Source organism: Procambarus clarkii, chromosome 5 (genome assembly GCF_040958095.1).
Source record: "Procambarus clarkii isolate CNS0578487 chromosome 5, FALCON_Pclarkii_2.0, whole genome shotgun sequence".
Lineage (NCBI taxonomy): Eukaryota > Metazoa > Arthropoda > Malacostraca > Decapoda > Cambaridae > Procambarus > Procambarus clarkii.
Window position 1 is genome coordinate 14,860,288 of NC_091154.1, and position 27,400 is coordinate 14,887,687.

Genomic DNA, 27,400 nt, shown 5'->3' on the forward strand with positions numbered 1-27,400 from the left:
GTGGCTGGTACCAGTGGTGTAACTGGGTGAGAAATTGTCGCGTCAGCAGCATCTCGCCCGGCCAAGCGCCACCGCATGGCACCACATGAGGGACCAAGACCCTCGTGTTCACGTGCACCCACCTCACGTGCACGTAGCCGCCGTGCTTCTCGCAGACGGTATTCAGCTCCTGGTCGCCGGTATGCATCGCTTCCTCGCCGTCTTTCCTCTGCATCTCGCAGGACGCCTGGTGTACTTGAGTGGAGTGATGGTGACGATTTTATTCCTAATATTCCTCACTTTGACGATAAAGATGTAGGGATTACAAACCTTTTCCCTAATCAAGGTGAGGACATGGCTGAGATGGAATATTTTACAGCATTCTATGATGAACCACTCATGGAATACATTGTACACCAAACGAACCTGCATGCTGCTTACCTGATTGAGAGGGAAATCACAGAATTTTCACGACTGCAGCGTTGGCAAAATACCACAGTGGCGGAAATGTATGTGTTTTTGGCACTCTGTTTGTTGATGAAGCACTGTCACAAACATGCAATAAGTGACTATTGGAGCAAGGACAAGACAATACCAACACCTTTATTCGGGAAATATATGTCACGAGACAGGTTTCAGATACTCCTCAGGTGTCTACATTTTGGAAGTGTTCAGGACCGAACACCTGATGATAGACTGTGGCGAGTGAGGCACTACATGAACGATGTTATTGGAAAATTCAGAGATTTTTACGTACCAGCACAGAAGCTGGTGGTTGATGAATCTCAGGTACTTTTCAAGGGACGTGTTCCATTCTGTTACAACTGATATGAGTGGGGCTTCTATGGGGTACTGGTACTATTAAGGGGTATAGGTAGTTAGAGGACAAGAGTATCAAATATGGGAGAGCTAAAAGGCCCGGCCCCCAAAATAAACTATCCACAGTAGTAATAACTTGCAACAAGACCATATATGTTAGTCTAAGGGTTGATCACTGCGCTCCCACCTTGGAAGAAGAGATTCTGTAATTCATGTACTCTGTAGTTCATGTACTTATTTATTAACCCCTTAACAACCCCCCATATACACTCACACCAATAACAATAATAATAATAACTTTACCACACTATCTTACGTTAAAAGCCTTGGTCCACATAGACAGGATACAAGGTTTACACTAATAACAAGCTAGGGTAAAGTACTACTGGATAAGCACTGAAGCTGGATGCAGCTTAGGGTAGTGAGACCATGTGGTACCCTAATACAAAACACAACACTTAGGGTAAACAAAACACTGGCAAATACTAACCCCAGGTCTCACCAATAGTTACTACCAGAGTAGGTACACTCCCTATAATGCCCCGTACATAGCTTAAGGATACAGGAACTTCAGGTAAGGGAAATAAGTAAGAGGAGAGGGAAGGAGAGTAGGGATACAGCCACAGAGTAGGTCTTAACCGCACGACACCAGCCGGGTCGGGTCGACCGAGCGCGTGGTTCCCAGTCACGCGGCCGACCTGCCTCAGTTTACTACAGCTGCCCACTTAGTGACGATCGCACCTATAAGAAATTCCGCTTTTGTGGTGATTTTTTGCATTTTGAACATTAAAGTAATTATTATATAACACGCCATGAGTCCCAGGAAAGTCAGTGGTAAGGCTCAACATATGAAAACCCATGTAAGGACGACCATAGAGCAGAAACAAGAGTACAGAATGTCTCTTCCTCAACAATTAAGAAAATGTGTGCAGCATGGGAAGAATTGCGAACTTTTGCTGAAACGACTCGCCCAAATCAAGCTGCAGTAGGTCGTTGCCTTAACCTATTCAATGACACTGTGATGCATCATTACAGACAAATGTTAAAATGAAGGGAAAAACAAATGTCTCTTGACAAATTTGTAGTGAGACAAACAAGCACTGAACCACAACCAGGTCCTAGTGGTATTCAGGCAAAATGTAGGAGAGAGAGTACCCCAGAGAAAACATCACTGCCTGATGTGATAATGGAAGGGGACTCCCCTTCCAAACAGGAACAACTCTCCTCCTCCCCCCTCATCACCATCTTCCATACGCCATCAAGAGCCCTCCATAAAGGAAAGAGATACTTTGGTACTGTATTGTAGTTAGAAAAAAACATTGTATTCAGTATAAAATGTATTTGTATGTTAATATTTTGGAGGGTGGGGAACGGATTAATTCAATTCCCTTTATTTCTTATGGGAAAAATCACTTCGACTTACGATATTTCGACTTATGATCCGTCTCTGGGAACAGATTAGCATCGTAATTCGAGGCCCCATTGTATATGACATCCAGTACCTTCCTCCCTTGGGACAGAGTGATCACATCCTCTTGAACATTAAATACGCTATGAGATATAATCTAGTAGAGAATGGGGACAGTGAAACAATTGTTAAACTCGATTTCAAAAAGAGGGCGTTATGGGGAACTTAGAATTATTTTTCTCGGGTATACATGGACAGACTTGTTGCTAGGAAAGGAAGTAAATAAGATTTATGCCAAATTTTCCATAATATATGATGAAGTCACACAAACATTCATACCAAAACAGACATGCAGATCTAGGAAACAGGGTTGGTTCAACAGAAATTGTGAGAGGGCCAGAGATCAAAAGACACAAGCATAGAATAATTATAGAAAGAGGCTAAACCCCCAAACATACAGTACCAGCAATACAAAGATGCAAGAAACAACTACACGTCAGTAAGGAGAGTGGCAGAGAGGAACTTTGAGAATGGTATAGCAGACAAATGTAAATCAGATCCAGGCCTTTTCTATAAATTCATTAAAAGTAAGCTGCAGGTAAAGGATAATATTCAGAGGTTGAAAATGGGGGACAGATACACGGAAAATGAAAATGAAATGTGCGAAACATTAAACGAAAACCGTCAAAGTATGTTTGTACAAAATGAGATCTTCAGAGAACCAGACACAATAAGAATTCCAGAGAACAACATAGAGCGTATAGAGGTGTCTTGAGAAGAAGTGGAAAATATGCTAAAGGAGCTAAGTAAGAACAAAGCAGTTGGTCCAGATGGAGATTTACCATGGGTTCTGAGAGAATGTGCACCTGAGCTCAGCATTCCACTTCACCTGATCTTTCAGGCATCCCTGTATACAGGAGTCATAGCAGACATGTGGAAACAAGCTAACATAGTTCCAATCTACAAAAGTGGCAGTAGGGACGACCCCCTCAATTATAGACCTGTATCATTGACAAGTGTAATAGTGAAAGTATCGGAAAAACTAATCAAAACTAAATGGGTAGAACACCTGGAGAGAAATTATATAATATCAGACAGACAGTATGGTTTTCGATCCGGAAGATCCTGTGTATCGAATTTACTCAGTTTCTATGAACGAGCCACAGAGATTTTACAGGAATGAGATGGTTGGGATGACTGCATCTATCTAGACCTAAAAAAGGCTTTCGACAGAGTTCCACGTAAGAGGTTGTTCTGGAAACTGGAAAAATATTGGAGGGGTGAAAGGTAAGCTTCTAACATGAATGAAAAATTTTCTGACTGATAGAAATATGAGGGCAGTGATCAGCGGCAATGTAGCGGACTGGAGAAATATCACAAGTGGAGTACCACAGGGTTCAGTTCTTGCACCAGTGATGTTTATTGTCTACATAAATGATCTACCAGTTGATATACAGAATTATATGAACATGTTTGCTGATGATGCTAAGATAATAGGAAGGATAAGAAACTTAGATGATTGTCATGCCCTTCAAGATGACCTGGACAAAATTAGTATATGGAGCACCACTTGGCAAATGGAATTTAATGTTAATAAATACCATGTTATGGAATGTGGAATAGAACATAGACCCCACACAACCTATATATTATGTGAGAAATCTTTAAAGAATTCTGATAAAGAAAGAGATCTAGGGGTAGTTCTAGATAGAAAACTTTCGCCTGAGGACCACATAAAGAACGTTGTGCGAGGAGCCTATGCCACGCTTTCTAACTTTAGAATTGCGATATACTAAAGAAATTGTTCACGATTTTTGTTAGGCCAAAGCTAGAATATGCAGCGGTGTTGAGGTGCCCATATCTTAAGAAGCACATCAACAAACTGGAAAAGGTGCAAAGACATGCTACTAAGTAGCTCCCGGAACTGAAGGGCAAGAGCTACAAGGAGAGGTTAGAGGCATTAAATATGCTAAGACTAGAAGACAGAAGAAAAAGAGGCGATATGATGACTACGTACAAAATAGCAACAGGAATTGATAAAATCGACAGGGAAGATTTCCTGATACCTGGAACTTTAAGAACAAGAGATCATAGATTTAAACTAGCTAAACACAGATGCCGAAGAAATATAAGAACATTCACTTTCGCAAACAGAGTGGTAGACGGTTAGAACAAGTTAGGTGAGAAGGTGGTGGAGGCCAAGACCGTCAGTAGTTTTAAAGCATTATATGACAATGAGTGCTGGGAAGACGGGACACCACAAGCGTAGCTCTCATCCTGTAACTACACTTAGGTAATTATAGTATGAAGAGGAACATCTGAACACAAGGAGAGCATGTTCATCCCACACTGCCTTCAGCTGAGAAGCCTCAGTTCAAAGTGCAGGCAAAAATGACCACCTGAATGAGGCAAGCGAAGGGTCTTGTATATTCAAAACTAAGGTGGCCACATCAACATTCCACTCTGCTGCAGTGTGGTGCTGCAGCAAGGATCAAACCAGGTTGCAATTTCTCAAAGAAAAGGAGCATGAAGAGCAATGCTCATAGAGGTCAAACTGCTCATCCACCAGAATACGTGTAATATTAAAAGTGGCTGAAGCTTTCTACGACTCTAGTGTCTATGAGTGACAAAAATGGGAAACAAAGCATTGTCAGCCAGCCAGGACAAATCAGGAACTTGGTTGTGATTTGTTACAAAGAGAAGTTCGTAGAGCTAAGGTCTTCATCATGTGCATTCGACAGGCATCCTGGACTGAGATTTCCTCCAGTGCAAACACAAGCACTTCATATAACCCTGCAGGAATATTCCCTGTGCTAGAGAAATTTAGAAACCTAGCCTGTACGAGAAAATATCGAGGTAATAGGATAGAATTAAACCCATGTGTCAGCACTGTGGAGAAATGCCCGACAGACCACTGGAACATTATCTAACACAGTGCAGAGTTACAAGTCCATTAAGATTTCAACTTAGATCCAACAGAGCCAAAGAAGATGTTTAACACTTGGGGCAAAATCTTACTGAAGCAATCATCCAAGTCAATCATCCATAAATACTCATACTCCACGTAAGTAAAACAAAAACAAGCAACACTCAGTGGGCCAGCCAAAGGCTTAGGGCCCACACAGAAATTTCCATTAAAAAAAAAAAAACAGCGTTAAATGTAATGAAACGCCATTTTCTGGGTGTGTCCCGGAGGCTCCCCGGAGCTATCCATGGCTGATATGGATACCCTAACTATTTTACATAAGTCAATGTGGGTGGAGTTCTAGGCCTACCGGGGATCACGAGCTAGAACCTGGCCCCCTCAGAGAGGCACGGGGAGCAATGGCCCATAGAAATGCACATGTGATTTGGAGCATTCTATATCTGCCATCGACCGGGACAGGCACCCAGAAAGGTAAGCGCCACAAAACAAACCCCTATTCTGTTTAACAACAAAAATTGACAAACAAGTGGACAGAACTTCCCCAGGAAAACGAATTAACAAGCATGACGTCACACGAGCCGCGCCGCATGTCTGCACAGCTCCCCCTCCCCGGGAGGGGGGAAGGCAGAGCCCCAGACCCCCACGCCGGCGATCCCCACCCCAGTTCCGAGGCTGGATATCAAAACCGCGAAAAAAAATGCTGACCGGAGGGCGGGAGGGTGCCGGGGAGCCTCCGGGACTCACCCAGAAAATGGCGTTTCATTACATTCAACGCTGGTTTTCTGGGGGGAGCCCCTACGGCTCCCCGGAGCTACTTCACCAAAGACTACCTAAGAAAACAAGGGGACATACCCGGGAGGCGGTCGGTGAACCACTCCTCAACACGAAGTCGAGACAACAACCCAAGGACCCCTCCGGAAAGCAGCAGGCACATCATTCGCCAGAAAAAGGGAGAACGGCCGCAGACGAAGAAACCTAAGGCCACAACCATATGAGCCACTGCGCCTGAGAAGAGCATGAAGCTCCGCCACACGACCCCCAGAGGCCAATGCCAACATAAAGAGAGAGCCGAGGCAAAGCAAACCTGACCCCAAGGAGCCACAACCACCAAGGAGAAGAAAAACAGGAGAGCACCCCGTCCAAAGACCAGGACGGCACAGGTAGTGCATAAGCAGGCCGGAGGAGAAACAACGCACGAGACAGCCTGCGAAACGGCACAGAAGGAACATCGATACCGAAAGCAAGCGGCAGAAACCAAGGTGCCAGACCCAGGAACGGCCCCAAGCGCCTCTACATCCTCCGCAAGCCAATCCTATGACAGCCCCAGGAGGGAAAAGAAAACGCAGGACCAAAACTAAAATGCCACAAGCGTGTAAGTCCACCGCCACAAGTGCAGCCGACAGGGAAGGAACCCGCTTAAGGAGCCGCCCCGCACCAACATCCCGCAGAAGGGCAGGAACGAAAAGACTCATTAAGAGGAGCAAAATCGCCCCCAGGAAAATGAGCAGCGCCGAGACAGCGCGAAGAGAAGAGATATGCACAAAAGAACAAAAAGGCCAAACACCCAGAAGCTGCCGGGAAGAGGACCCACAAGCCCTAGAAAGGACCGGAGGGAAGCTCAACCGAATGACGACAGACATACCAGAAAATGGGAAGGAGCAACACCGTCCCAAACCTTCGAGAACAAAAAGAAGCAAACACAAAGGACGAAGGCACAAAAACCCCGTCGCACCCAAGACCAAAAGTCATGCAGAAACCCCAAGAAGAGGTGGACATGCTGGAGAAGGCCCGTCCCGGAAAAAGGGGCGAAGACCGTAGAAAAGCACCCACCGACAGGACGGAAACAACGGGCACAATGGACAAGGAAACCGAGCCTAGGGAGGGGCCGACGCCCACAAAGCACGAGCGGAGAGGGGGAACGGAAAAAACTGAGCCACAGGGAATAACATGTTGTTTAACAGTGATAAATTCCAGGTACTCGGGTACGGTAAAAATGAGGACCTTAAACATAATACAGAGTACAAAACGCAATCAAATGTACCCATAGTAGGAAAACAGCATGTAAAGGATTTGGGAATAATAATGTCTGATGACCTAACGTTTAAGGAGCATAACCAAGCAAATATTGCGACAGCCAGAAAAATGATAGGATGGATTACGAGAACTTTCAAATCCAGGGATCCCATCACAATGGTCGCACTCTTCAAGTCACTTGTGTTGTCCTGTCTTGAGTACTGCTTAGTACTCACTTCCCCCTTCAGAGCAGGAGAGATTGCTGAAATAGAGGGAATACAGAGAACATATACGGCACGCATAGACGCAATAAAGCACCTAAATTATTGGGATTGTCTCAAAGCCCTCCAAATGTACTCACTAGAAAAAAGACGAGAGAGATATCAAATAATATACACCTGGAAGATACTGGAGGGCCAAGTACCAAACCTACACAGTAAAATATAAACGTACTGGAGTGAACGATATGGAAGAAAATGCAGAATAGAACCAGTGAAGAGCAGAGGTGCCATAGGCACAATCAGAGAACACTGTATAAACATCAGAGGTCCGCGGTTGTTCAACGTCCTCCCAGCAAGCATAAGAAATATTGCCGGAACAACTGTGGACATCTTCAAGAGGAAACTAGATTTATTCCTCCAGGGAGTGCCGGACAAACCGGGCTGTGGTGGGTATGTGGGCCTGCGGGCCGCTCCAAGCAACAGCCTAGTGGACCAAACTCTCACAAGTCAAGCCTGGCCTCGGGCCAGGCTTGGGGAGTAGAACAACTCCCAGAACCCCATCAACCAGGTATCAACCAGGACGGTAGAAGAAATGTGTGCAGTGTAACAGGCAATCGAAGGAAACACATTAGGCAGCCCAACTTGGGCTGACCCCATACACAGCCCCAAGAGCAGAGACGAGAGCGCCCATGAAGCACAGAAACCTCTCGACAGGCAAACGACAGGGAAGAGGCGGAACCAAAGAGCCAGAACCCAATCCTGCAAGCACAAGGAGGCGAGCACAAAACACTCTCGACACAGGAAAACGTACCACCGAACAGGCACCCCCACCGTTGCACTGCGGAACAAGGTGGAGGCGGGGCCCCGAACTTAAGCAAGGTTAGACAAGCATAGGAGAGGGGCAGGAGGAGTACAGGCAGGAGCCGCCTCGGAAGGGCCAAGAGGCCACCCGCAGACACCTGTGAACCGAGGAAGGAATCAGGTGGAGAGAACAAGAGCTGCCCAGTGTGGGTTAATAGCCCTGCAGTAGGCACCTCGGGTGATACGGGCCACGTTCTCAAGCACGTATGTACACCCTCTCCTACTGCCAAAAACAAAAACAGCGTCAGGACAAAGGAGACGCCAAACCGCACCAACTCACCTGCAGAACATAGGCGCTGAAGGGCCATGACACAAGCTTTCGAGTCCGTAGCCGCCGGAGGCGGCCAGGGCGCCCATGCTGGAGAGGAGGGGAGCGGCGAAGGAGGCTCCCCACCCCAGAACGCAGGGAAAAATCTCGTGACTTCCCCCACAGCGGCACCCCAAAACACCCCCCAAAGCAACGGGGCATGGATTGGATTAGGAAAAGAGCGAGAGGCGAACACGCAGGAGGTAAGCCGCAAAGGACGACCGCACCACAGGCGTAGAGATGCGGTTAGCCGAAAACCTTCGGAAGACGGAACCGAAGAAACCACAGGGACACGGAACCGAACCCGGGGAGGAGCAGAACCCAAGCCCAAATCGTACGCAGAGGGGGGGAAAAGAAAACCCCACTCCTCGCAACAGCAAGCCCCGCTCAAAAGGACGGAAATCCAGGTGGGGCGCAATGGAGCCTAAGGCCCCCAAGGCCGCTCCTCCCCAACCCCAGGAGCCTCTACACCAGGCCCCGGGGTCGAGTCGACCTCCAAAGCCCCGGCCCCACAAGAAAAAGCCGGGGCAGCCGAGAGAGCTGGAAGAGAAGGGGCCCACTAGTCAGACCTCGGAGCATCGGCCGGAGGAACAGACTCGAATGCCTCCGCAGCTACCCCGGATGGGGCAACCCCCGAAACTGCCCAAACCTCAGAACCTCTAGCCCCGCCCCGACCCTGAAATCTGTAGATGCGTAGGGACCGGAAGCAGAAGGGGGAAAAACAAGGAGGGCGTGGAAGAACCAAGGCCGAAGCGACCAAAACCCCCAAGGCTGGGTCCCTACACAAGCAGGGTAGCGTCGGGGCGTCCGGGGAAGCGACAAACCTGAACGCGTTGCAACATCCTACCCTGCAACGCGCGAGCTGCCTGCACCCACGGGAATTCATCAGCAGACTGGGTGAATGGAGTCACGAACAAGCAACAAAGCCAGCAGGACTCAAGGGTCGAATGTGTCACCGACCCAACAGGCAGCATGACGGAGGCAAAAACAATGAGAGTCACCCCGAGACAAAGGGACAGAGCAACCCTCAGCTCGCACAAAGCGAGAGGGGACGCAAGGGTCTCCACTATCGGACCTGAGAGCCCCCGGGGGGTTTCCCAGAGCCCCTAGACTGGGTCTGCTAAGGGTTATCCCAGGCAGGGCACTGCTAACCGGCGCCTCAAACTACCAAGCAAACTGCTAAAGCTGAACCCAAGGGACGTGTCCACCCGTGACGGCGAAGCAGGGGGTGCCACCACACAAACGAACCTAATATAAGGGGGGAGGGGAACACAAGGCAGACCCCCCTATGAGGCAAAAACAAATATAAAAGAAAAATCACACAAGTGGACAACGTACCCAGAGGGAACAGAGCCGGCCACTGTCATAGGTGAAAACTAGCTACGCAGTACCCTGCGCCCCACCAGTGCGATAACTACCACTTACCCCAAGGTAAACAAGGGAGTAAAACCCCCAAACACTCGGGGTGGCCAAATGCCAAGCAGCGAAAAACCAACAGAGGTAGACCCAAGGTAACTTGTGGAAGGCAACCCCAAGCCCCAAGGGCGGTACTTACAGGGCACTCAGGGAAGGTGACCCTAAGCACATGTAGCCCGAGTACCTGAGAATACTACTCCCAGCTCACACGACCACCGTAAGAGCAGCACTGCAAACAAGTCACAGCACTGAGACAAGACCGGAGCTGGAGCCACACGACCGTGCATTATCCCATCAGCCGAGGAATTGGGGCGGGGATCGCCAGCGTGGGGGGTCTGGGGCTCCCCCTTACCCCTCCCGGGGAGGGGGGAGCTACGCAGACATGCGGCGCGGCTCGTGTGACGTCATGCTTGTTAGTTCGTTTTCCTGGGGGAGTTCTGTCCACTCGTTTGTCGATTTTTGTTGTTAACCAGAATAGGGGTTTGTTTTGTGGCGCTTACCTTTCTGGGTGCCTGTCCCGGTCGATGGCAGATATAGAATGCTCCAAATCACATGTGCATTTCTATGGGCCATTGCTCCCCGTGCCTCTCTGAGGGGGCCAGGTTCTAGCTCGTGGTCCCCAGTAGGCCTAGAACTCCACCCACATCAACTGATGCAAAATAGTTAGGGTATCCATATCAGCCATGGATAGCTCCGGGGAGCCGTAGGGGCTCCCCCCAGAAAAGTCTCGACTTCCCAGGAACATGCTCTACTGAACCATGAGATGAGCTCTTTAGAATCACAACCAGAATTACTACCCGACTTACTTGCCTGTATGTCATCTTGAAGGATTGTGAACTGCCCATGACATGGCTGAGTCTTCCTTATCTTACTGCCACGTCTGGATGTTATTAATATAGCATGGGCTTCCTACCAGCTGGTACTCAATTGATTGCCCAAATGCCTGACATTAAACTCATATTATTTACTAACTGTGACTAGATGCAACTGTGAATGCTTGACTGGTTGTGACAATGACTGCCTGTTACTGGAGTGTGACTGCTTGTGACTAAATGCCTGACTGGTGGTGACTGACTGTAAATGCCTGTGACTGGTTGCAACTAACTGTGACTGCATGACTGATAGGGACTTTCTGTGACTGTGAATGCCTGACTGGCAGTGACATGACTGTGGCTGTTTGTTACTTGAAGCAACTAACTGTATATGCCTGACTGGCTGTTACATAACAGAAGCAGTGAAATCTGTAAAGGGGAAAAATGTAACTGGTTGCGTAGTGAGAGCAGAGTTGTCACAACAAACCCAATAGTGGCCTCCAGTTTAACGAGTACCAGACTAAGTGAACTGTACAGTATACTGTATTCCAAATATAACAATCAAGGGAACTTTCCATTCACAATTTATTTTAGGCATGCATTATATTTATTTAGACCCATTAATAGCAGTCTGACTAACAACACCCTTGCACATTAACAATGCAGTTACTGAAATACAGTACTTTACAAATGACAAGAAAGTAATATTAAAAGTAAATTGTCAGCAATACATTACCTTCATTAGGCTTTAAAACATCCAAAATATCAATACGGCCTCCAGAGTCATCAGGCTTTACGACGAACTGGATCTGTACGAGACCAGTACTAGTACCACACTGTTCTTGTAATGTGTCGTCATCACTGAGCTGCGAATTAGTGAAAACCAAAATCAGTAATTTACCCCCGTTTATTAGTAAGAAATACAGGCATTCAATTAAACCAATATAATAACCACCACGATACCTTGCTTCTTGCTTTTATAAAGGGAAGGGAAAGGGGAAACCAGCACACACACAGGATTCTTGGTCCTCCTTGCTCTTGTTCCAATCCCTTGTTGCTGCACTGTGGCAATTTTTAACCACTAAACTGTGCAACCCGCCTGCAGGCACTCGACTGGGGGTGCACAACACGCCTCCTGGATCTAACAGATTATAGCGTATGATTCAAAACTCCTGCTGCTACATGGGGTTCACATCAGCTTCCTCAGGGCTCTTGTAAACCGACACAATTTCTGGGGGGAGCCCCGTCGGCTCCCCGGAGCTTTACCGGCTGATATGCTAATGTCAGACTTTGGCATCAGTCATGTGTATGGAGTTCTAGGGCCTACCGGGGACCACGAGCCAGAACCTGGCCCCCTCAGATAGGCAAGGGGAGCAATGGCCTATAGAAACCCCCGTGTGGTTGGAAGCATTCTATGTCTGCCATCGACCGGGTCAAGCATCCAGAAAGGTAAGCATTTAAAAAAAAAAAACTATTCTGGTGAAAATTGCTACCTAAAGCCGAACTAGTGGATAGAACTCTTCAACAGAAAACAAGGAAACTAGTATGACGTCATACGTCACCGCGCCGCTGTCTGTGCAGCTCCCCCCTCCCCGGGAGGGGCAAGGGGGAGCCCCAGACCTCCCACGCTGGCTATCCACCCATCAGTTCTTCGGCTGATGCTATAGGCAATGGTTGTGCTCCGGCTCCAGTGGTTGTTTCAGCACTGTACCTAGAGTGTGGTGTCTGTTTTCTAGGTGGTGCGTGAGCCGGGAGTGATTCTTCAGTACTCGGGCTGCATGCGCCTAGGGTTCCCTTCCCTAGGTGCCCTGTAAGTATTGCCCTTGGGGCTTGGGGCCACCTTCCACAAGTTCCTTGGGTCCTGCCCCTGCTTGGTCGTTTACTGCTTGGTTTTCGGCCGCTCTTTGTGTGCTCGGGTGTTCTGTCTCCCTTGTTCGCCTTAGAGTAAGGGGCAGTTTTTGCACTGGTGGGGCGCAGGGTACTGTGCAGCTTGTCTTTACCAATCATAGCGGCCGGCTCTGTTCCGCTTGGGTACGCTGTCCTCTTGCAGGGTTTTCTTTTTCTTTTTGTTTATCTACCTGGGGGGGGTCTGCCTTCGTTCTTGCCCCTTGTGTCCCTTGTGTTCTGAGTATTTTCTGGTGGTACCCCTGCTAGGTCCCCGTGAGTGTACACGTCCCGGGGGTTCAGCTCTTAGAAAGTTGTTTGGTAGCTTTGGGTGCCAGTTAGCAGTACCCTGCCTGGGATTACCTGAGTGCAGTGCAAGTCCTCTTATAGTAAACGCTCGGGACCCTGGGAAACCCATGGGGGAGCGCGGGTCCGATGGATGTGACCCCAGAGTCCCCCCCTCGCTTCCAGCGAGTTTGAGGGTTGCTCTCACCCTTTGTCTCTGGGTGACTCTCTGTTTTGCCTCCGTCTGCTGCCTGTGGGGTCGGTGACACCTTCGACCTGGAGTCCTGCGAGTTTGGTTGCTCGTTGTGGCTCGGTTACCCAGTTGTGCTAACAAAGCGGGTGCGGGCAGCAGGGGCGTTGCACTTGAGCCTTGGTGGTGGCAACGTTCTCGTGGTTTCCTCCCCGGGAGCCCCGGGGCTGCCCCGTTGTAGTTCGTTTTGGGACTTGGGGGTGTTGGTTGCTTCGGTTCCATCCACGCCCCCTTGTCTTTCCCCTGGATCACCCTTCCTGCCTGCATTATGTTCCTTACCGTCTGTAGGTTCGGGGCGGGGTTTTTGATGGTGTTGAGACTCGGGCAGTCTCGGGGAATTCCCCTTCCGGGGTAGTGACGGGGGCATTTGAGCCTGTTCCTCCAGCCGTGTTGTACGAGTCTGCCAGTGGGCTCCCTTCATTAGTGTTTTCACGGCTGCCCCGGTTTTCTGGTATGGCCGGGGCTTTGGGGGAACGGCTCGGCCCCGGGGCCTGTCGTGTAGGTTCCCGGGGCTGGGAAGGGGCCGACTTGGGGGGCCTTGGCCCCGTTGGACCCTGTGGGGGTTTTTATCCCCCTCTAGGCGGGGCTTGTGGTTACGCGGAGTGGGGTTTTTCCTCCCCACTCGCCGTACGTGCTGTTGGGCGTCGGCCTCTCCCCGGGCTCGGTTCCTTGGCCTTTGAGTCGGTTGGTTCCGTCCTGTGGGTGGATGTTTCCTCCCACCCCTTTTTGGGACGGTGTTTTCGTCATGTTTCCCCGTTCGATGGGGTTCTGCGTGACTTCTGATCTCGGGTGCGCCTGCGCCTTCGTATGCCTTCGGGACTAGTGTCGGCTTCTGTGTTCTCGAGGGTACGGGATGGTTTTTCGCTACTTCCCGCATTATTGGAACGTCTGTCGCCCGGTTGGGCAGCTTGTCGCCCGGTTGGGCAGCTTGTCGCCCGGTTGGGCAGCTTGTCGCCCGGTTGGGCAGCTTGTCGCCCGGTTGGGCAGCTTGTCGCCCGGTTGGGCAGCTTGTCGCCCGGTTGGGCAGCTTGTCGCCCGGTTGGGCAGCTTGTCGCCCGGTTGGGCAGCTTGTCGCCCGGTTGGGCAGCTTGTCGCCCGGTTGGGCTGCTTGTCGCCCGGTTGGGCTGCTTGTCGCCCGGTTGGGCTGCTTGTCGCCCGGTTGGGCTGCTTGTCGCCCGGTTGGGCTGCTTGTCGCCCGGTTGGGCTGCTTGTCGCCCGGTTGGGCTGCTTGTCGCCCGGTTGGGCTGCTTGTCGCCCGGTTGGGCTGCTTGTCGCCCGGTTGGGCTGCTTGTCGCCCGGTTGGGCTGCTTGTCGCCCGGTTGGGCTGCTTGTCGCCCGGTTGGGCTGCTTGTCGCCCGGTTGGGCAGCTTGTCGCCCGGTTGGGCTGCTTGTCGCCCGGTTGGGCAGCTTGTCGCCCGGTTGGGCTGCTTGTCGCCCGGTTGGGCTGCTTGTCGCCCGGTTGGGCTGCTTGTCGCCCGGTTGGGCTGCTTGTCGCCCGGTTGGGCTGCTTGTCGCCCGGTTGGGCTGCTTGTCGCCCGGTTGGGTTCCTTTTTGGGCTCTTTGCTTCTTTGGCCGGTTTTATTGTTCCTGCTTCCTCTTTTGGCTACTTTTCTCGTGCAGTAGTCCTGGCTGGCGTCTTCCCGCAGGGAGGGTGTGCGGTTCGGCCAGCTTTGTTCGGAGTTTGTTTTGGTCCGGGCGGTGTTTCAGGGCTGGTGTTTTGCGCCCTTTTTGCTACAGTGCTTCGCCTCTCGTTCCTCTCCCTGGCTGCGGTATGTGCCCCTTCGCGCCGGGGGTGTCCTGGTTCCCAGTTGTGGGGAGGACACTGTGGTTTTCCCTGCGTCATGGGTGTGGACCGTCTCCTTCGCCTCTCCCTGCTCTCCTGCGGGTCCAGCAGGGTCCGGCTCAGGCGTCTTCACCTGGCGGTGCTCCCAGGTTCTTCTGGGCACGGTTGAGTCGTGTCAAGTTCGTGCCACCATTCGCCAGGTGAGTTTCTGCGGTCTGGCATCTTTTGGCCGGGCGCTGGATGCGGTGTTTATATACCTGTCTTTATTCAGGTATATTTTTGTACGACTGAGACCGTTCGCACACCAGTGACTGTCCCTTTTTTTTCAACCCTTCTTGTCCCTCTCATGTGCATGTCCAACCCATGCTGGAGTCATTCAGGGGACCCTCCTTTTTAATGTTGTGAGGTGTGGGGGTTGCAGGTTTGGTTCTGTACTCACCTGGTAAGGTTACTGGCTGTGCTTGCAGGTTTTGAGCTCTGGCTCTTGGGTCCCGCCTATCTGGTAGAACTTGCGGGATAGTACCAGTGGAGTGCAGTGGTGCTATTGGCACATTTGGGGAACACTGTATTACCATCAGAGGTCTGTGCTTGTTACACGACCTACTTGTGAGCATAAGCCTTCTTGCTGGTTCGTCCGTGGACTTCCAGGGCGCACTAGCCTGTTTTCGTATGGCAGTTCCGGCCCGTCCTGGTTGTGGGGGGTATGTGGGTCGGCGGACTGCTCCTTGCAGCTGCCTGGTGGGCCACTCTCTGGCCGGTCTAGCCTGGCCTTGGGCCGGGCTTCAGGTGTAAAAGAGCTCCCAGTACCTCATCCAGCGGGTATCGAGCGGGGTTTCTCCGCCGTCGGTCGCCTAGTGCAGGTTTCTGGGCCTGCAGGGTTTTGTCGTGTCTCCGTTGGTCCTGTCTGGGGTCTGCCTGCTCCGTTCTCTGCCTTTGCGGAAGGGAGTTGCTATTTACATGTTGCATGTTGCAGTGGTGCCTGTTGCTGCTGCTGCACGTGTGCATTGGTACCGTGTTTCACGGTGGCGTGTCCTTGTTCCTGTGTCCGGTTGTGGAGTGGCACTTTGCTGCCGTTTTGTGCCTGGGGGATTGCGTGGGGGTTTTTCTGTCCCTGCCTGATTGTCCACCCCTGGTTGTTCTCCTGGGGTTTTTGTGCTTCTGCTCTTTCTTCCTGCCTCCTCTGCAGCAGGGATGTTCTGCATGTGTTCTTAGGCGTTGGTCAGCCTGTGTCCTGTGATGTGCTTCTTTGTCTCGGTCTATTGCAGTTGTTCGTACCCCTTGGTTCGGGTACTGTTCTGGCGGCGACCCTTTCGCCTTCTTTGTTTTCCTAGCTTGCCCTGCCGGTTTTTTTTTTGGGGGGGTCTTGCGATGTCTCGCGTCGGACTCGTCGTTTCTGAACTCCTGGCGGGCTTGCATGCTTTGGGGAGTTTTTCTGTTCGGCAGACGTTCCATCTCCTTGTGCCGCCTGGGTTTCGGTGGTTGCGCCCGAGATCTTCCCGCGGCTCCGCCTTTTTCCTGGGCTCGGAGGGGCCTTGTCGGGGCTGCTTATGTTCTGCCTCGCGGTCTCGCCTCCGGTTGGTGGTCGGGTGGCTTCGTGGTAGGTGTCCCACCTGTGTGCTTCTCTTGGCGGCAGTATGGGGTATTTTGGCGGTCCTTCCTTTTCCTGTCCCTTCTTAGGTGGTTACTCTTGTTAGCTTGGTTTACTCTCGGCTTGGTTTTCTGGTGGGGGTTGGGGGCCGTCGTCTTGCCACATACTGTCGCCTCTTTTCGTGCGGCGCGGGCGGAGCCGCTTCAGCTTGCTTTCGGTCTTGGTGTTGCTTCTGCACCGTTAGTCAGCTGTCTTGTGCGTCGTTTCACCTCCGGCCTGTTCGTGCGCCGCTTGCACCATCCTGGTCACTGGTCAGCGTGCTCTGTCTTCTACTCGGTTGGTAGTGCCCCTTCGGTTCCGGTGTGTTTTTTCGTCGGCTCTTTCCTTTGGGCCTTTGCCTCTGGGGGTCGAGTCGCTGAGTTTTCTTGCTCCTTCGGTTTTAGCGTTTTGGTTGTTTGGTGGCAGCAGTCTCCATCTTTTCTGGCGTGGGGTGGGGCTGCTGCATTCTAGAGGGGTCCAGGGTTTGTTGGTGCTTCGTTGGTCGGGCCGGGGGTGTGTCGTTTGTGTTCAGTGGCGGCCCTCCACTGTTGTTTGCGTGCCACGGCGTTTGGGTCCGGAGCGCGTTTTGCGTTGCTCCGGTTCTGTTCTTCCTAGTTCGCGGGTGATAGTGTCCCGGGTGGTCAGCCGTGTTCTTGCGGCTAAGCTGCCTGTGTTCTTCCCTCATGCCTGTGGCGTTCGTGGCCTCGCTGCTCTTGCTGCCGTCTGGGCGATGTGGCCTTGCGGTCTTTCGGGCATGGATTTTTGGTGTTCGTGCAGGGGCGTTGCTGCTCGTGGTTCTCGTGTTGTTCTCGGGATTTTCGGGGCTGTGGCGCCTTGGGGTGGCGTTTGCTGCCGGTTGTCTCGCCTCCTTGGGGGGCGCGTGGTGTCCGCCTCCCGGTTCTGTCCCTTTGACCTTCCTCTGTGGGTAGTTAGCTCCGGGGAGCCGACGGGGCTCCCCCCAGAAAACCAGCGTTGAATGTAATGAAACGCCATTTTCTGGGCGAGACCCGGAGGCTCCCCGGCAACCCTCCCTCCCTCCGGTCGGCGTTTTTTGTGTGTTTTGACATCCAGCCTCAGAACTGATGGGTGGATAGCCGGCGTGGGAGGTCTGGGGCTCCCCCTTCCCCCTCCCAGGGAGGGGGGAGCTGCGCAGACAGCGGCGCGGTGACGTATGACGTCATACTAGTTTCCTTGTTTTCTGTTGAAGAGTTCTATCCACTAGTTCGACTTTAGGTAGCAATTTTCACCAGAATAGGGGTTTGTTTTGGAATGCTTACCTTTCTGGATGCTTGACCCGGTCGATGGCAGACATAGAATGCTTCCAACCACACGGGGGATTCTATAGGCCATTGCTCCCCTTGCCTCTCTGAGGGGGCCAGGTTCTGGCTCGTGGTCCCCGGTAGGCCCTAGAACTCCATACACATGACTGATGCCAAAGTCTGACATTAGCATATCAGCCGGTAAAGCTCCGGGGAGCCTCCGGGTCTCACCCAGAAAATGGCGTTTCATTACATTCAACGCTGGGGGTTTTTTTAATCATTGGCAACATTCCCGGGTGCGAGAGCCTCAGTAATGAGTGACCAAGGCTGGCACACGCAGCATGAGCTCACAGCACTGCTGTTCAGCTTGTGACCACAGCATTGCCTAATGTCAAAATGTATATGTAACTGCTATTATTTAGCCCTGATAGTATTACATTAGAGCCTGAGTGTGATAATGACTGTGTACAATGTTCAAATATCAATGAATCAATGCTGTTCACGATGTTCACAGCACTAGCCACAGCACCACAACATTATTTCGTCCATCTAGGAATCTTCAAATGACTTCTTATGTTCCTTTACAAAATAAACTTGTAATCAGTTATTCATTTACAGGATTTAGTGACCCGGGTTGTGATATTAGCAGGATTGTAGTGATAAGTAGCGCTGTGCGTAGTATTGTGGGAGGAGGAATTTTGGCAAGGGAGAGAGGGAATCGAAGTAATGTCACTGTGTGTGGCAGTCTTGTATTGCTCACCATACTGGCTAAGTGGTTCGCTATGGCAAACACGTATGAACGTAGGTATATACAATGTGTGTACATAGTCTAATAACAGCAACAGGAGTATGTTGGGAGGAGCCATTTTGGTGAGGGAGGTGGCGTAGTACTGGTTGCATCTGTATTGGAGGAGTGTAGGAGGGCTGGCTGGGTGTGGCAGCTCATACTCGCGGAATTCTGGGCGGGTTGATAGTGCATGTATATTGTGTGTGATAGTGTATAGTGTGTAAATATGTTGTAAATATCCATAAATGAACATGAAACATTGGATGTATGAGCAATATATGTGGACACATTTGTGATGCATGTAACACAGCGTCTTGGGACAGTACAGATGTTCTACTGCCATAATATTGTGTACGTGTTCATTATACATATGGCATGGAAAAACAAAACAAATGTATTTGGAAATGTACGCAAAAAATGAACAAAAATATATTTGTGGCAACTCGCGCATGTTGAAGCTGGCGAGCGACTGCCCCTGGGAGTCTAAGCCATGGGCAACCACCAAATCGTGACGTTACACCCCATTTTCTGGACCCAATTGTGGCCAAAGTAAGTACAATTTTGATTTTTTTTACATATCAGGGGAAGATCAGGGAAGAGTAATTAACATTTTCAAAAACAAAAAAAAGTTTTGCCAAGAATTTATTTCCAGAGCATGGGGGGGAAAGGGGGAATACTGTATTTAGAGCCTGAGCAACACAGTGGTTATTGACACATTGCAGCTACTTTTTTTTTTTCCATGCTCATCAGACTCTCAGGAATCGCAGCAGACTTTTGTGATGGTGAGTGTGATGAAACAGACAAAACAAAATAAAACAGCGTTGAATGTAATGAAACACCATTTTCTGGGCGAGTCCTGGAGGCTCCCCGGAGTTATCCAGGCTGATGTGTATATCGTTAGACTTGGGCATCAGTGTGAATGGAGTTCTAGGCCTACCGGGGACCACAGTCAGAACCTTGGCCACGATGGAGCCAAGAGGACGCCTCTCTCTCTCGTGGTAAGTCTCCAAGCGAGGTAGGACCTGGAGCAACAGCTGAACTGGAGGAAAGAGGTAAAGGAATGCCCCCTTTCCACCTTGACCAGTCTTGCAACTGCCGGGTGATCCAGGAGCCCCCCAGAAACAAGCACATGTGGGACCACAGCCAAAGGAGAGACTCCGGAAGGAGAGACTCCGGAAGGAGAGACAAGGAAGTGGTCGAAGAGTCCCACACAAGACCCAGCCAGGTCCAAACCTGGGAGGGGACCAGATGGGACTTCCGCCAGTTCACCAGGAACCCAAACCCGGCAAGCTCTACCCCCTCTCAGGTAGAAAAAAAAAAGAAACAAAAATGGAAATACAATAACAAAAGGAAAAAAGAAAAGCAAGAAGCCGACTTGTGAACAGAGCCTTGCCAATGGATGAAGACGGCTCTGGAAGAGGCACTGGCACAAAAGAAGCACCAAAGGCCCACCTCGACAAGCAAAGCCAGAGCCCCAGCACGACCACAAAACTCCTGCCAAGATCCAAGGAGTGCAGGCTGCAAGCCAGGAAGACCCCCGAAACCCTAGAAGAGGCTAGTCCGGGATGCAAAGGAGGCAACTACCAAGGATCACCTGAACATCCACAGGGAAACCCGAGAGGAAAACACCTCCGTAACAAAACCGAAGAACCCAAAGGAACCTAGAAAAGAATCTGGGGGAGCCCAAACCACCATATTTGCCAGCAGAAAACGCACCACAAAAGAAGGGCCAGACCCATGACCCAGCAAAACCCCTGACGAAAACAGCCAGAAAAACGTACCGAAACCAGAGGGCCGAAGGCAGGGGAGCCAGCAGAACCAACAGGGCACTGACACAGGAATGTGTCAGTATCAGTAAACTCGCCAAACCCAGGACCCAGTACCCAATACAGACAGCAAACACAAGACCGGGCAAAGAGACTAACACCCAACCAGTCCTAGTAGAACAGACAGGGCAGGAAAGAAGAACAAAACAGAGAGAATGGCAATGGGAAGATAAAAACTTCAGCGGAGGCGAAAACCGCCCCCAAAATGCGAGCTCTCCTGAAGAAAAGGCAGAGTCCAGGGGAAAGGCAGTAAAGAAGGGGTCTGCTGGCAGGACCCAGAATCCTCAGCAGAAGGAACAGGCTTGAATGCTTCTATCCCCACCCTGAATGGGGCAGCCCCCCCGAAGTCTTCCCGAGCCGGAACTCGGAAGACGCATCCATAGGTCCACCGAGCCCTAACAGGGTTTTCTGGGGCCCGTTGGCTGACTGCTATGGGAAGCACAGGCAAGGTGTTGCTAACTAGGTAGACCCAAAATTAACAAAGCGGGAGATCACAACACTGACACCCTTGCAACGTGTACAATCCCAGAGTCCTAGTGGAGGGCCACCAAAATATTATAAGAGGTCCTATAGCCACATAAAACAAAAATGAAAAGAAAAATCCCACAAAAGTACGTCCCCAGAGAAAACAGGAACCGGCCGCTGCATAGGTAAGCTGGCTGCGCAACACCTTGATGCCCCAACCAGCAACAATACCACTTCCTACGCAAAGCCAAACAAGGGACATTAAACCCCAGCTGGCCCCAAGGGCAAGGTAAATGCTGAGCAGCAAAAACCTCTATGAAAATGGTGTCCCGAACGCACCAGGGAAGATAAGCCTGACACGCAAGAGTAGTACTCAAAGGGGACTTGGAAAAGGCTGCCCGAAGTGCATGCAGCCCCAGTACACTTCAGGTACACCTGGTCACACACCACAAACAGCAGAGGACGCCATGAAGATAAACACTGCTTAGACTCTGAAGCCAGAGTCGACGTCCGCCCAAGAGCACATCAGCCAACGAACTGAATGACTTGGGTAACCGGCATGGGGGAGCAGTGCGAACAGGCGGTGCGGCGGTGATGTGTGACATTTGCTTGTTTGTTTTTTCCTTAAGTTCTAGGGGTTCTTCCTCCCTGTTCAGTTTTCTGTCGCAATTTCTTACCTAGTGGAATTTGTTTGGTTATGCCTACCTTTCTGGGTGCCAACTCTGGTCGATGGCATACATGGAATGCCCCCAACCACATGGGGGCTTCTATAGGCCATTGCTCCCTTTGCCTCTCTGAAGGGGCCAGGTACTGGCCATGGTCCCCGGGAGGCTGAACTCCATTGACCGATGCCCCGACTAATATATAGCTTATCAGTCCAATAGTTCCAGAGAGCAGTAGGGACTCCCCACAGAAAAGCAGACTTCTTTTCATGCTCATCACACACATAGGGGATTATCTTCTTGAGGTTATCTTAAGAGGATTGCAGGGCTTAGCGTCCCTGCGGCCCGGTCCTTGACCAGGCCTCCTTTTTGTTGCACATCTGCAGGAAGCATCCCATAGCAACTGTCCAACTCCCAGGTATCTATTTACTGCTAGGTGAACAGGGCATCAGGGTGAAAGAAACTCTGCCCATGTTTCCATCTCCGCTGGGGATCAAACCTGGAGCCTTAGGACTACGAACCCAGAGCGCTGTCCACTTAGCCATCGGGCCCCCTTGGAGGAAAATCGGCCTGGGGTTGAAGCACTGTCACCTTCTTTCTCACATTTCAAGGCTTGCCTTTCTAAGGTTCTCTGTGTGGTTGTTTGGTTCGGCTAGTTCGCTATTTGTTCCTGCTCTATGGCTGTGTGCATGTTTGCTGCTTTGATGCCTTTCTTTGTCATTCTGCCCATGGCCAATATACAGGCTCGAGATTTCTGCAGGTTCTTATGATGTTGCCCTCTCATTCCTGCTGGATATCCTTTGGTTGTTATGGCTGCTATTCTTTGCCCCAGGCCCTCCTCTCCTGCTGTTCTTCTTCCACAGGCAAGTCCTATCTGGCTTTTCTGATTTCCATACATAAAACCCAGACATCATTATGAGTAAACTCGGGGACCTACTGAGGCCATTCAAATAGAAATGAAGTAACGAACATAATGAAATACTGTTTGCGGGTAGGCACCCTGTAGAGCTCCGCCCCTGCCCTGTCCCACACCTCCAAGAGATTTTGGGGTTTCTCAAAAAGACATCTCCCAAGTGAGGGGGAGGGGGGGCAGCAAACAGGCTTGCAGAAACCCCAGGTGATGTGGGCTGCCCTCTAATGGTGGTCAGGGACAACAGGATGAGGGCAAGTTACCCAGCAGCAACAATCATTTGCCTCGTTGTCATAGGGGGGAGGGGGGGCTAATTTTCTTTGAGCAGTTGCTTCCTTTCTTGCACCTATATTGTTATCTGTTTTGGGTTGATTTATAATCTCTCAAGCTCCAATTTGTCTTGTAGAGTGATCCAGATTCTGGTTTTAGCTTCTATTAGGCAAGAGACGAGTCTTGGAGGACTGGAGCATTGGGCCAGGACTTGGCGATACAAGAGCTCGGCTTGGGTACCACCAAGCCTCAGCCTTTGGGTACTGGAGGACTGTTGGGCTGATGCTTGGTGATACCAGAGCTCAGCTTGGGGTCTACTGGAGGACTGTTGGGCTGAAGCTTGGTGATATTAGAATTCAGCTTGAGGAGCTAGAAAGGTCATTGGGAAAGGGTCCCAAATAAAAACATTGCATAACCAGGTTTTGAACAGTTTTCAAGTTTTATTTTACATTAACCCTTAACCCTTAAACCACCCAATACATATATAGATGATTTCAGTAACAAAACCGAAACCACGCAATACATTAATAGCTGTTTTCGTGTCTAGCGCTATAATTTAAACGCCCCACGTGGGATAGGGGGTAGTCATCGGCGAGCCGCACCCCGACCATAAACAACCACCACCTGGTGTTTCGGTATGGCAGCTACCCCGTATGGGCCAATGGCAGGTGCCCCGTATGGGCCAATGGCAGCTGCCCCGTATGGGCCAATGGCAGCTGCCTCGTATGGGCCAATGGCAGCTGCCTCGTATGGGCCAATGGCAGCTGCCTCGTATGGGCCAATGGCAGCTGCCTCGTATGGGCCAATGGCAGCTGCCTCGTATGGGCCAATGGCAGCTGCCTCGTATGGGCCAATGGCAGCTGCCTCGTATGGGCCAATGGCAGCTGCCTCGTATGGGCCAATGGCAGCTGCCTCGTATGGGCCAATGGCAGCTGCCTCGTATGGGCCAATAGCTGCTACATCGTATGGGCAAATAGCAGCTGCCTCGTATGGGCCAATAGCAGCTGCCCCGTTTGGGCCAATAGCAGCTGCCCCGTATGGGCCAATAGCAGCTGCCCCGTATGGGCCAATAGCAGCTGCCCCGTATGGGCCAATAGCAGCTGCCTCGTATGGGCCAATAGCAGCTGCCCCGTATGGGCCAATAGGAGCTGCCCCGTATGGGCCAATAGGAGCTGCCCCGTATGGGCCAATAGGAGCTGCCTCGTATGGGCCATTAGGAGCTGCCTCGTATGGGCCAATAGGAGCTGCCTCGTATGGGCCAATAGGAGCTGCCTCGTATGGGCCAATAGGAGCTGCCTCGTATGGGCCAATAGGAGCTGCCTCGTATGGGCCAATAGGAGCTGCCTCGTATGGGCCAATAGGAGCTGCCTCGTATGGGCCAATAGGAGCATTTGGCCATGAACACATTCAGAACACCTCGAGTGAGAGCAGCCACACCCAGCCAGTCTCCCTCACTACAACATCTTACTCGCTAACATTGCTCCTCCCACCATATTGCTATAGTTCTTATTACACATGTTCTATATACCTATCTACATGTTTTATTTACCAGAACTATGCAGTTTTATTTACCAGAACTATGCAAGTAAGCCGGTATTGTGTCCAAACAGTACAGTGGCCACCATACACTGCATGAAAAATCACACAGCAGACGACGCTACGATTACGTTACCTCCCTCACCAAAATAGCTCCTCTCAACATTCTCCTGTTGCTGTTCTTACACTATATACACACACTATATATACCCATGTACATATGTGTTGCCCATAGCGAACCACTAAGCTAGTATGGTGAGCAAAACAAGTGTGGCAGCCACACACACACAATGAGGCTACCTCAGTTCTCTCCCTCCCTCCCTCACCAAAATTCCTCCTTCGACAATACTACGCACAACGCTAATTATAACCACAATCCTGGTCACTAATTCCTGTAAATGAATAATTGACCACACGTTTATTTTGAAAAGGAACCTAAGAAATCATTTGAAGATTCCTAGATGAACGAAATAATGCTGTGGTGCTGTGGCTGGCGCTGTGAACATCGTGAACAGCATTGAATCACTGATATTTGAACATTGTACCCAGTCATTATCACACTCAGGCTCTAATATAACACTATCATAGCTAAATAATACAAGTTATATATATATATTTTGACATTATTAGGCGATGCTGTGGTCACACGCTGAACAGCAGTGCTGTGCGCTCATGCTGCGAGCGCCAGCCTTGGTTGCTCACACACTACTGAGGCCCTCACACCCGGGAATGTGGACCACGATTTTTTTTAAAGATGGCGTCTGTTTACAAGAGCCCTGAGGAAGCTGATGTGAACCCCATGTAGCCGCGGGAGTTTTGAATGGAACGTGAAAAATACAAATACCCGGAGGCGCGTTGCACAAACCAGACGTGAGCCTGCAGGCATGTTGCGCAGTTTAAGGGTTAATTTGTGTTCTCTGATCACGGGAAAAATAATAAAAAAATCATAAGTGGCATATATTGCCTGCTATAGGGTGGGGAAGTCTGGCAAAAAAACAGGCACTGACTCAGCGTGCGTCCCAGACGGTCTGTTGCTCATCAGCTGTCAGGCCGGAGTTGCCACAAAGAGATAATTACCTAATTATTTCAATGTCTCTGATTGATTTTAAGTAGTTTTTTTGCTGTAACATTATTCAATAGTGTGTAGTGTGATATATTTATATAATAAAATGAGTGAATCATCGCTGTACTCAAAAATATGGTGTGCATATTGTTGATTCAATTATTATGTTCATCAAGCAGTGAACAAATACTTTGTCGGTTATTACACTATATACACAGGTTATATATAAGTAACTGCATGTTTTGTTCACCAGAACGAACCACTAAGTTGGTATTATGAGTCAAAAAGCAACGAGGAGTGACCGCCACACACCAGCCAGCCACCCGCTGCCACTCACTCCCTCAACACCTCACTCGCCCACATTCTCCTCCCACCATACTGTTTTTGCTTTTATTCACAATATACAGACTTTATACATAAGTATCTACATTCGTGTTCACCATAACGAACCACTAAGTTGGCATGCTCTCTGGCAGTGGCAGCCCGCCACTGGCTGCCACTTCCTCCCTCCCTCCCTCCCTCACCTGACTCACCTACATTCTCCTCCCACCATACTGTTTTTGCTTTTATTCACTATATACAGACGTTATATATACAATGGGGCCTCGACTTACGATGCTAATCCGTTCCCAGAGACAGATCGTAAGTCGAAGCGATTTTTCCCATAAGAAATAAAGGAATTGAATTAATCCGTTCCCCACCCTCCAAAATATTAACATACAAATGCATTTTATACTGAATACAATGTTTTTTTCTAACTACAATACAGTACCAAAGTGTCTCTTACCTTTATGGAGGGCTCTTGATGGCGTATGGAAGATGGTGATGATGGGGGAGGAAGAGAGTTGTTCTTGTTTGGAAGGGGAGTCCCCTTCCATTATCACATCAGGCAGTGATGTTTTCTCTGGGGTACTCTCTCTCCTACATTTTGCCTGAATACCACTAGGACCTGGTTGTGGTTCAGTGCTTCTTTGTCTCGCTACAAATTTGTCAAGAGGCATTTGTTTTCCCTTCATTTTAACATTTGTCTGTAATGATGCATCACAGTGTCATTGAATAGGTTAAGGCAACGGCCTACTGCAGCTTGATTTGGGCGAGTCGTTTCAGCAAAGGTTTGCAATTCTTCCCATGCTGCAAACATTTTCTTAATTGTTTTGGAAGACACTTTCTGTACTCTTGTTTCTGCTCTATGATCATCCTTACATGGGTTTTCATATGTTGAGCCTTACCACTGACTTTCCTGGGACTCATGGCGTGATATATAATAATTACTTTAATGTTCAAAATGCAAAAAATCACCACAAAAGCAGAATTTCTTATAGGCGCGATCGTCACTAAGCGGGCTGCTGTAGTAAACTGAGGCAGGTCAGCCGCATGACTGGGAACCACGTGCTCGGTCGACCCGAACGTGTACCAACAAATATCGGAAGTCGACGACACCACCCGATGTCGAGTCGCATTTTTCGATGAAATGTACATCGTAACTCGAAATTATCGTAAGTAGGGGCAATCGTACGTCGAGGTGCCACTGTATATCTGCATGTTTTGTTCACCACAACTGTACAACTAAGTTGATATTGTTAGTTCAGGCACTAAGAGACGTCGCTACACACAGTCAGCTGGCGGCTGCCTCCCTCACACATTCAAGGCCAGACGCACTAAAATTTCACCCTCAACAATACTGTTTGTGGTGTTATTACCCTATATGCAGATGTTATATATAAGTATTTACGTGTTTTGTTCACCATAACTGTTCAACTAAGGCGGTATAATGCCCGAAGAGCATAGTGGCCACCCAAACCAACATGACATATCATGCAGATGTTGCCACACCCATCACCAAAATGGCTTCTTCGCCACACTGCTTTTGCTGGTATATACAACGTGTATATACAGTGTAATACGTATCTACATTCGTGTTCACCATAACGAACCACTAAGTTGGTATGGTGAGTGGCAGTGGCCACTCCCTCATCTCACCTGACTTGCCACCATTTTCCTCCCACCATACTGTTTTTGCTTTTATATACA

At 50.0% G+C, this 27,400-nt stretch overlaps 1 protein-coding gene across 5 annotated transcripts in view; it reads right to left on the reverse strand.

The window, feature by feature from the left end:
• Positions 1-27,400, reverse strand: part of LOC138373500 (DNA-binding protein Ets97D-like) — a 225,633-nt gene that overhangs the window by 169,872 nt on the left and 28,361 nt on the right. For all 5 annotated transcript variants that reach the window (XM_069339722.1, XM_069339728.1, XM_069339736.1 and 2 more), the window contains exon 4: positions 11,499-11,628. In XM_069339722.1, the coding sequence (XP_069195823.1) occupies positions 11,499-11,628 (130 nt within the window). The remainder of the gene's footprint in view (positions 1-11,498; positions 11,629-27,400) is intronic.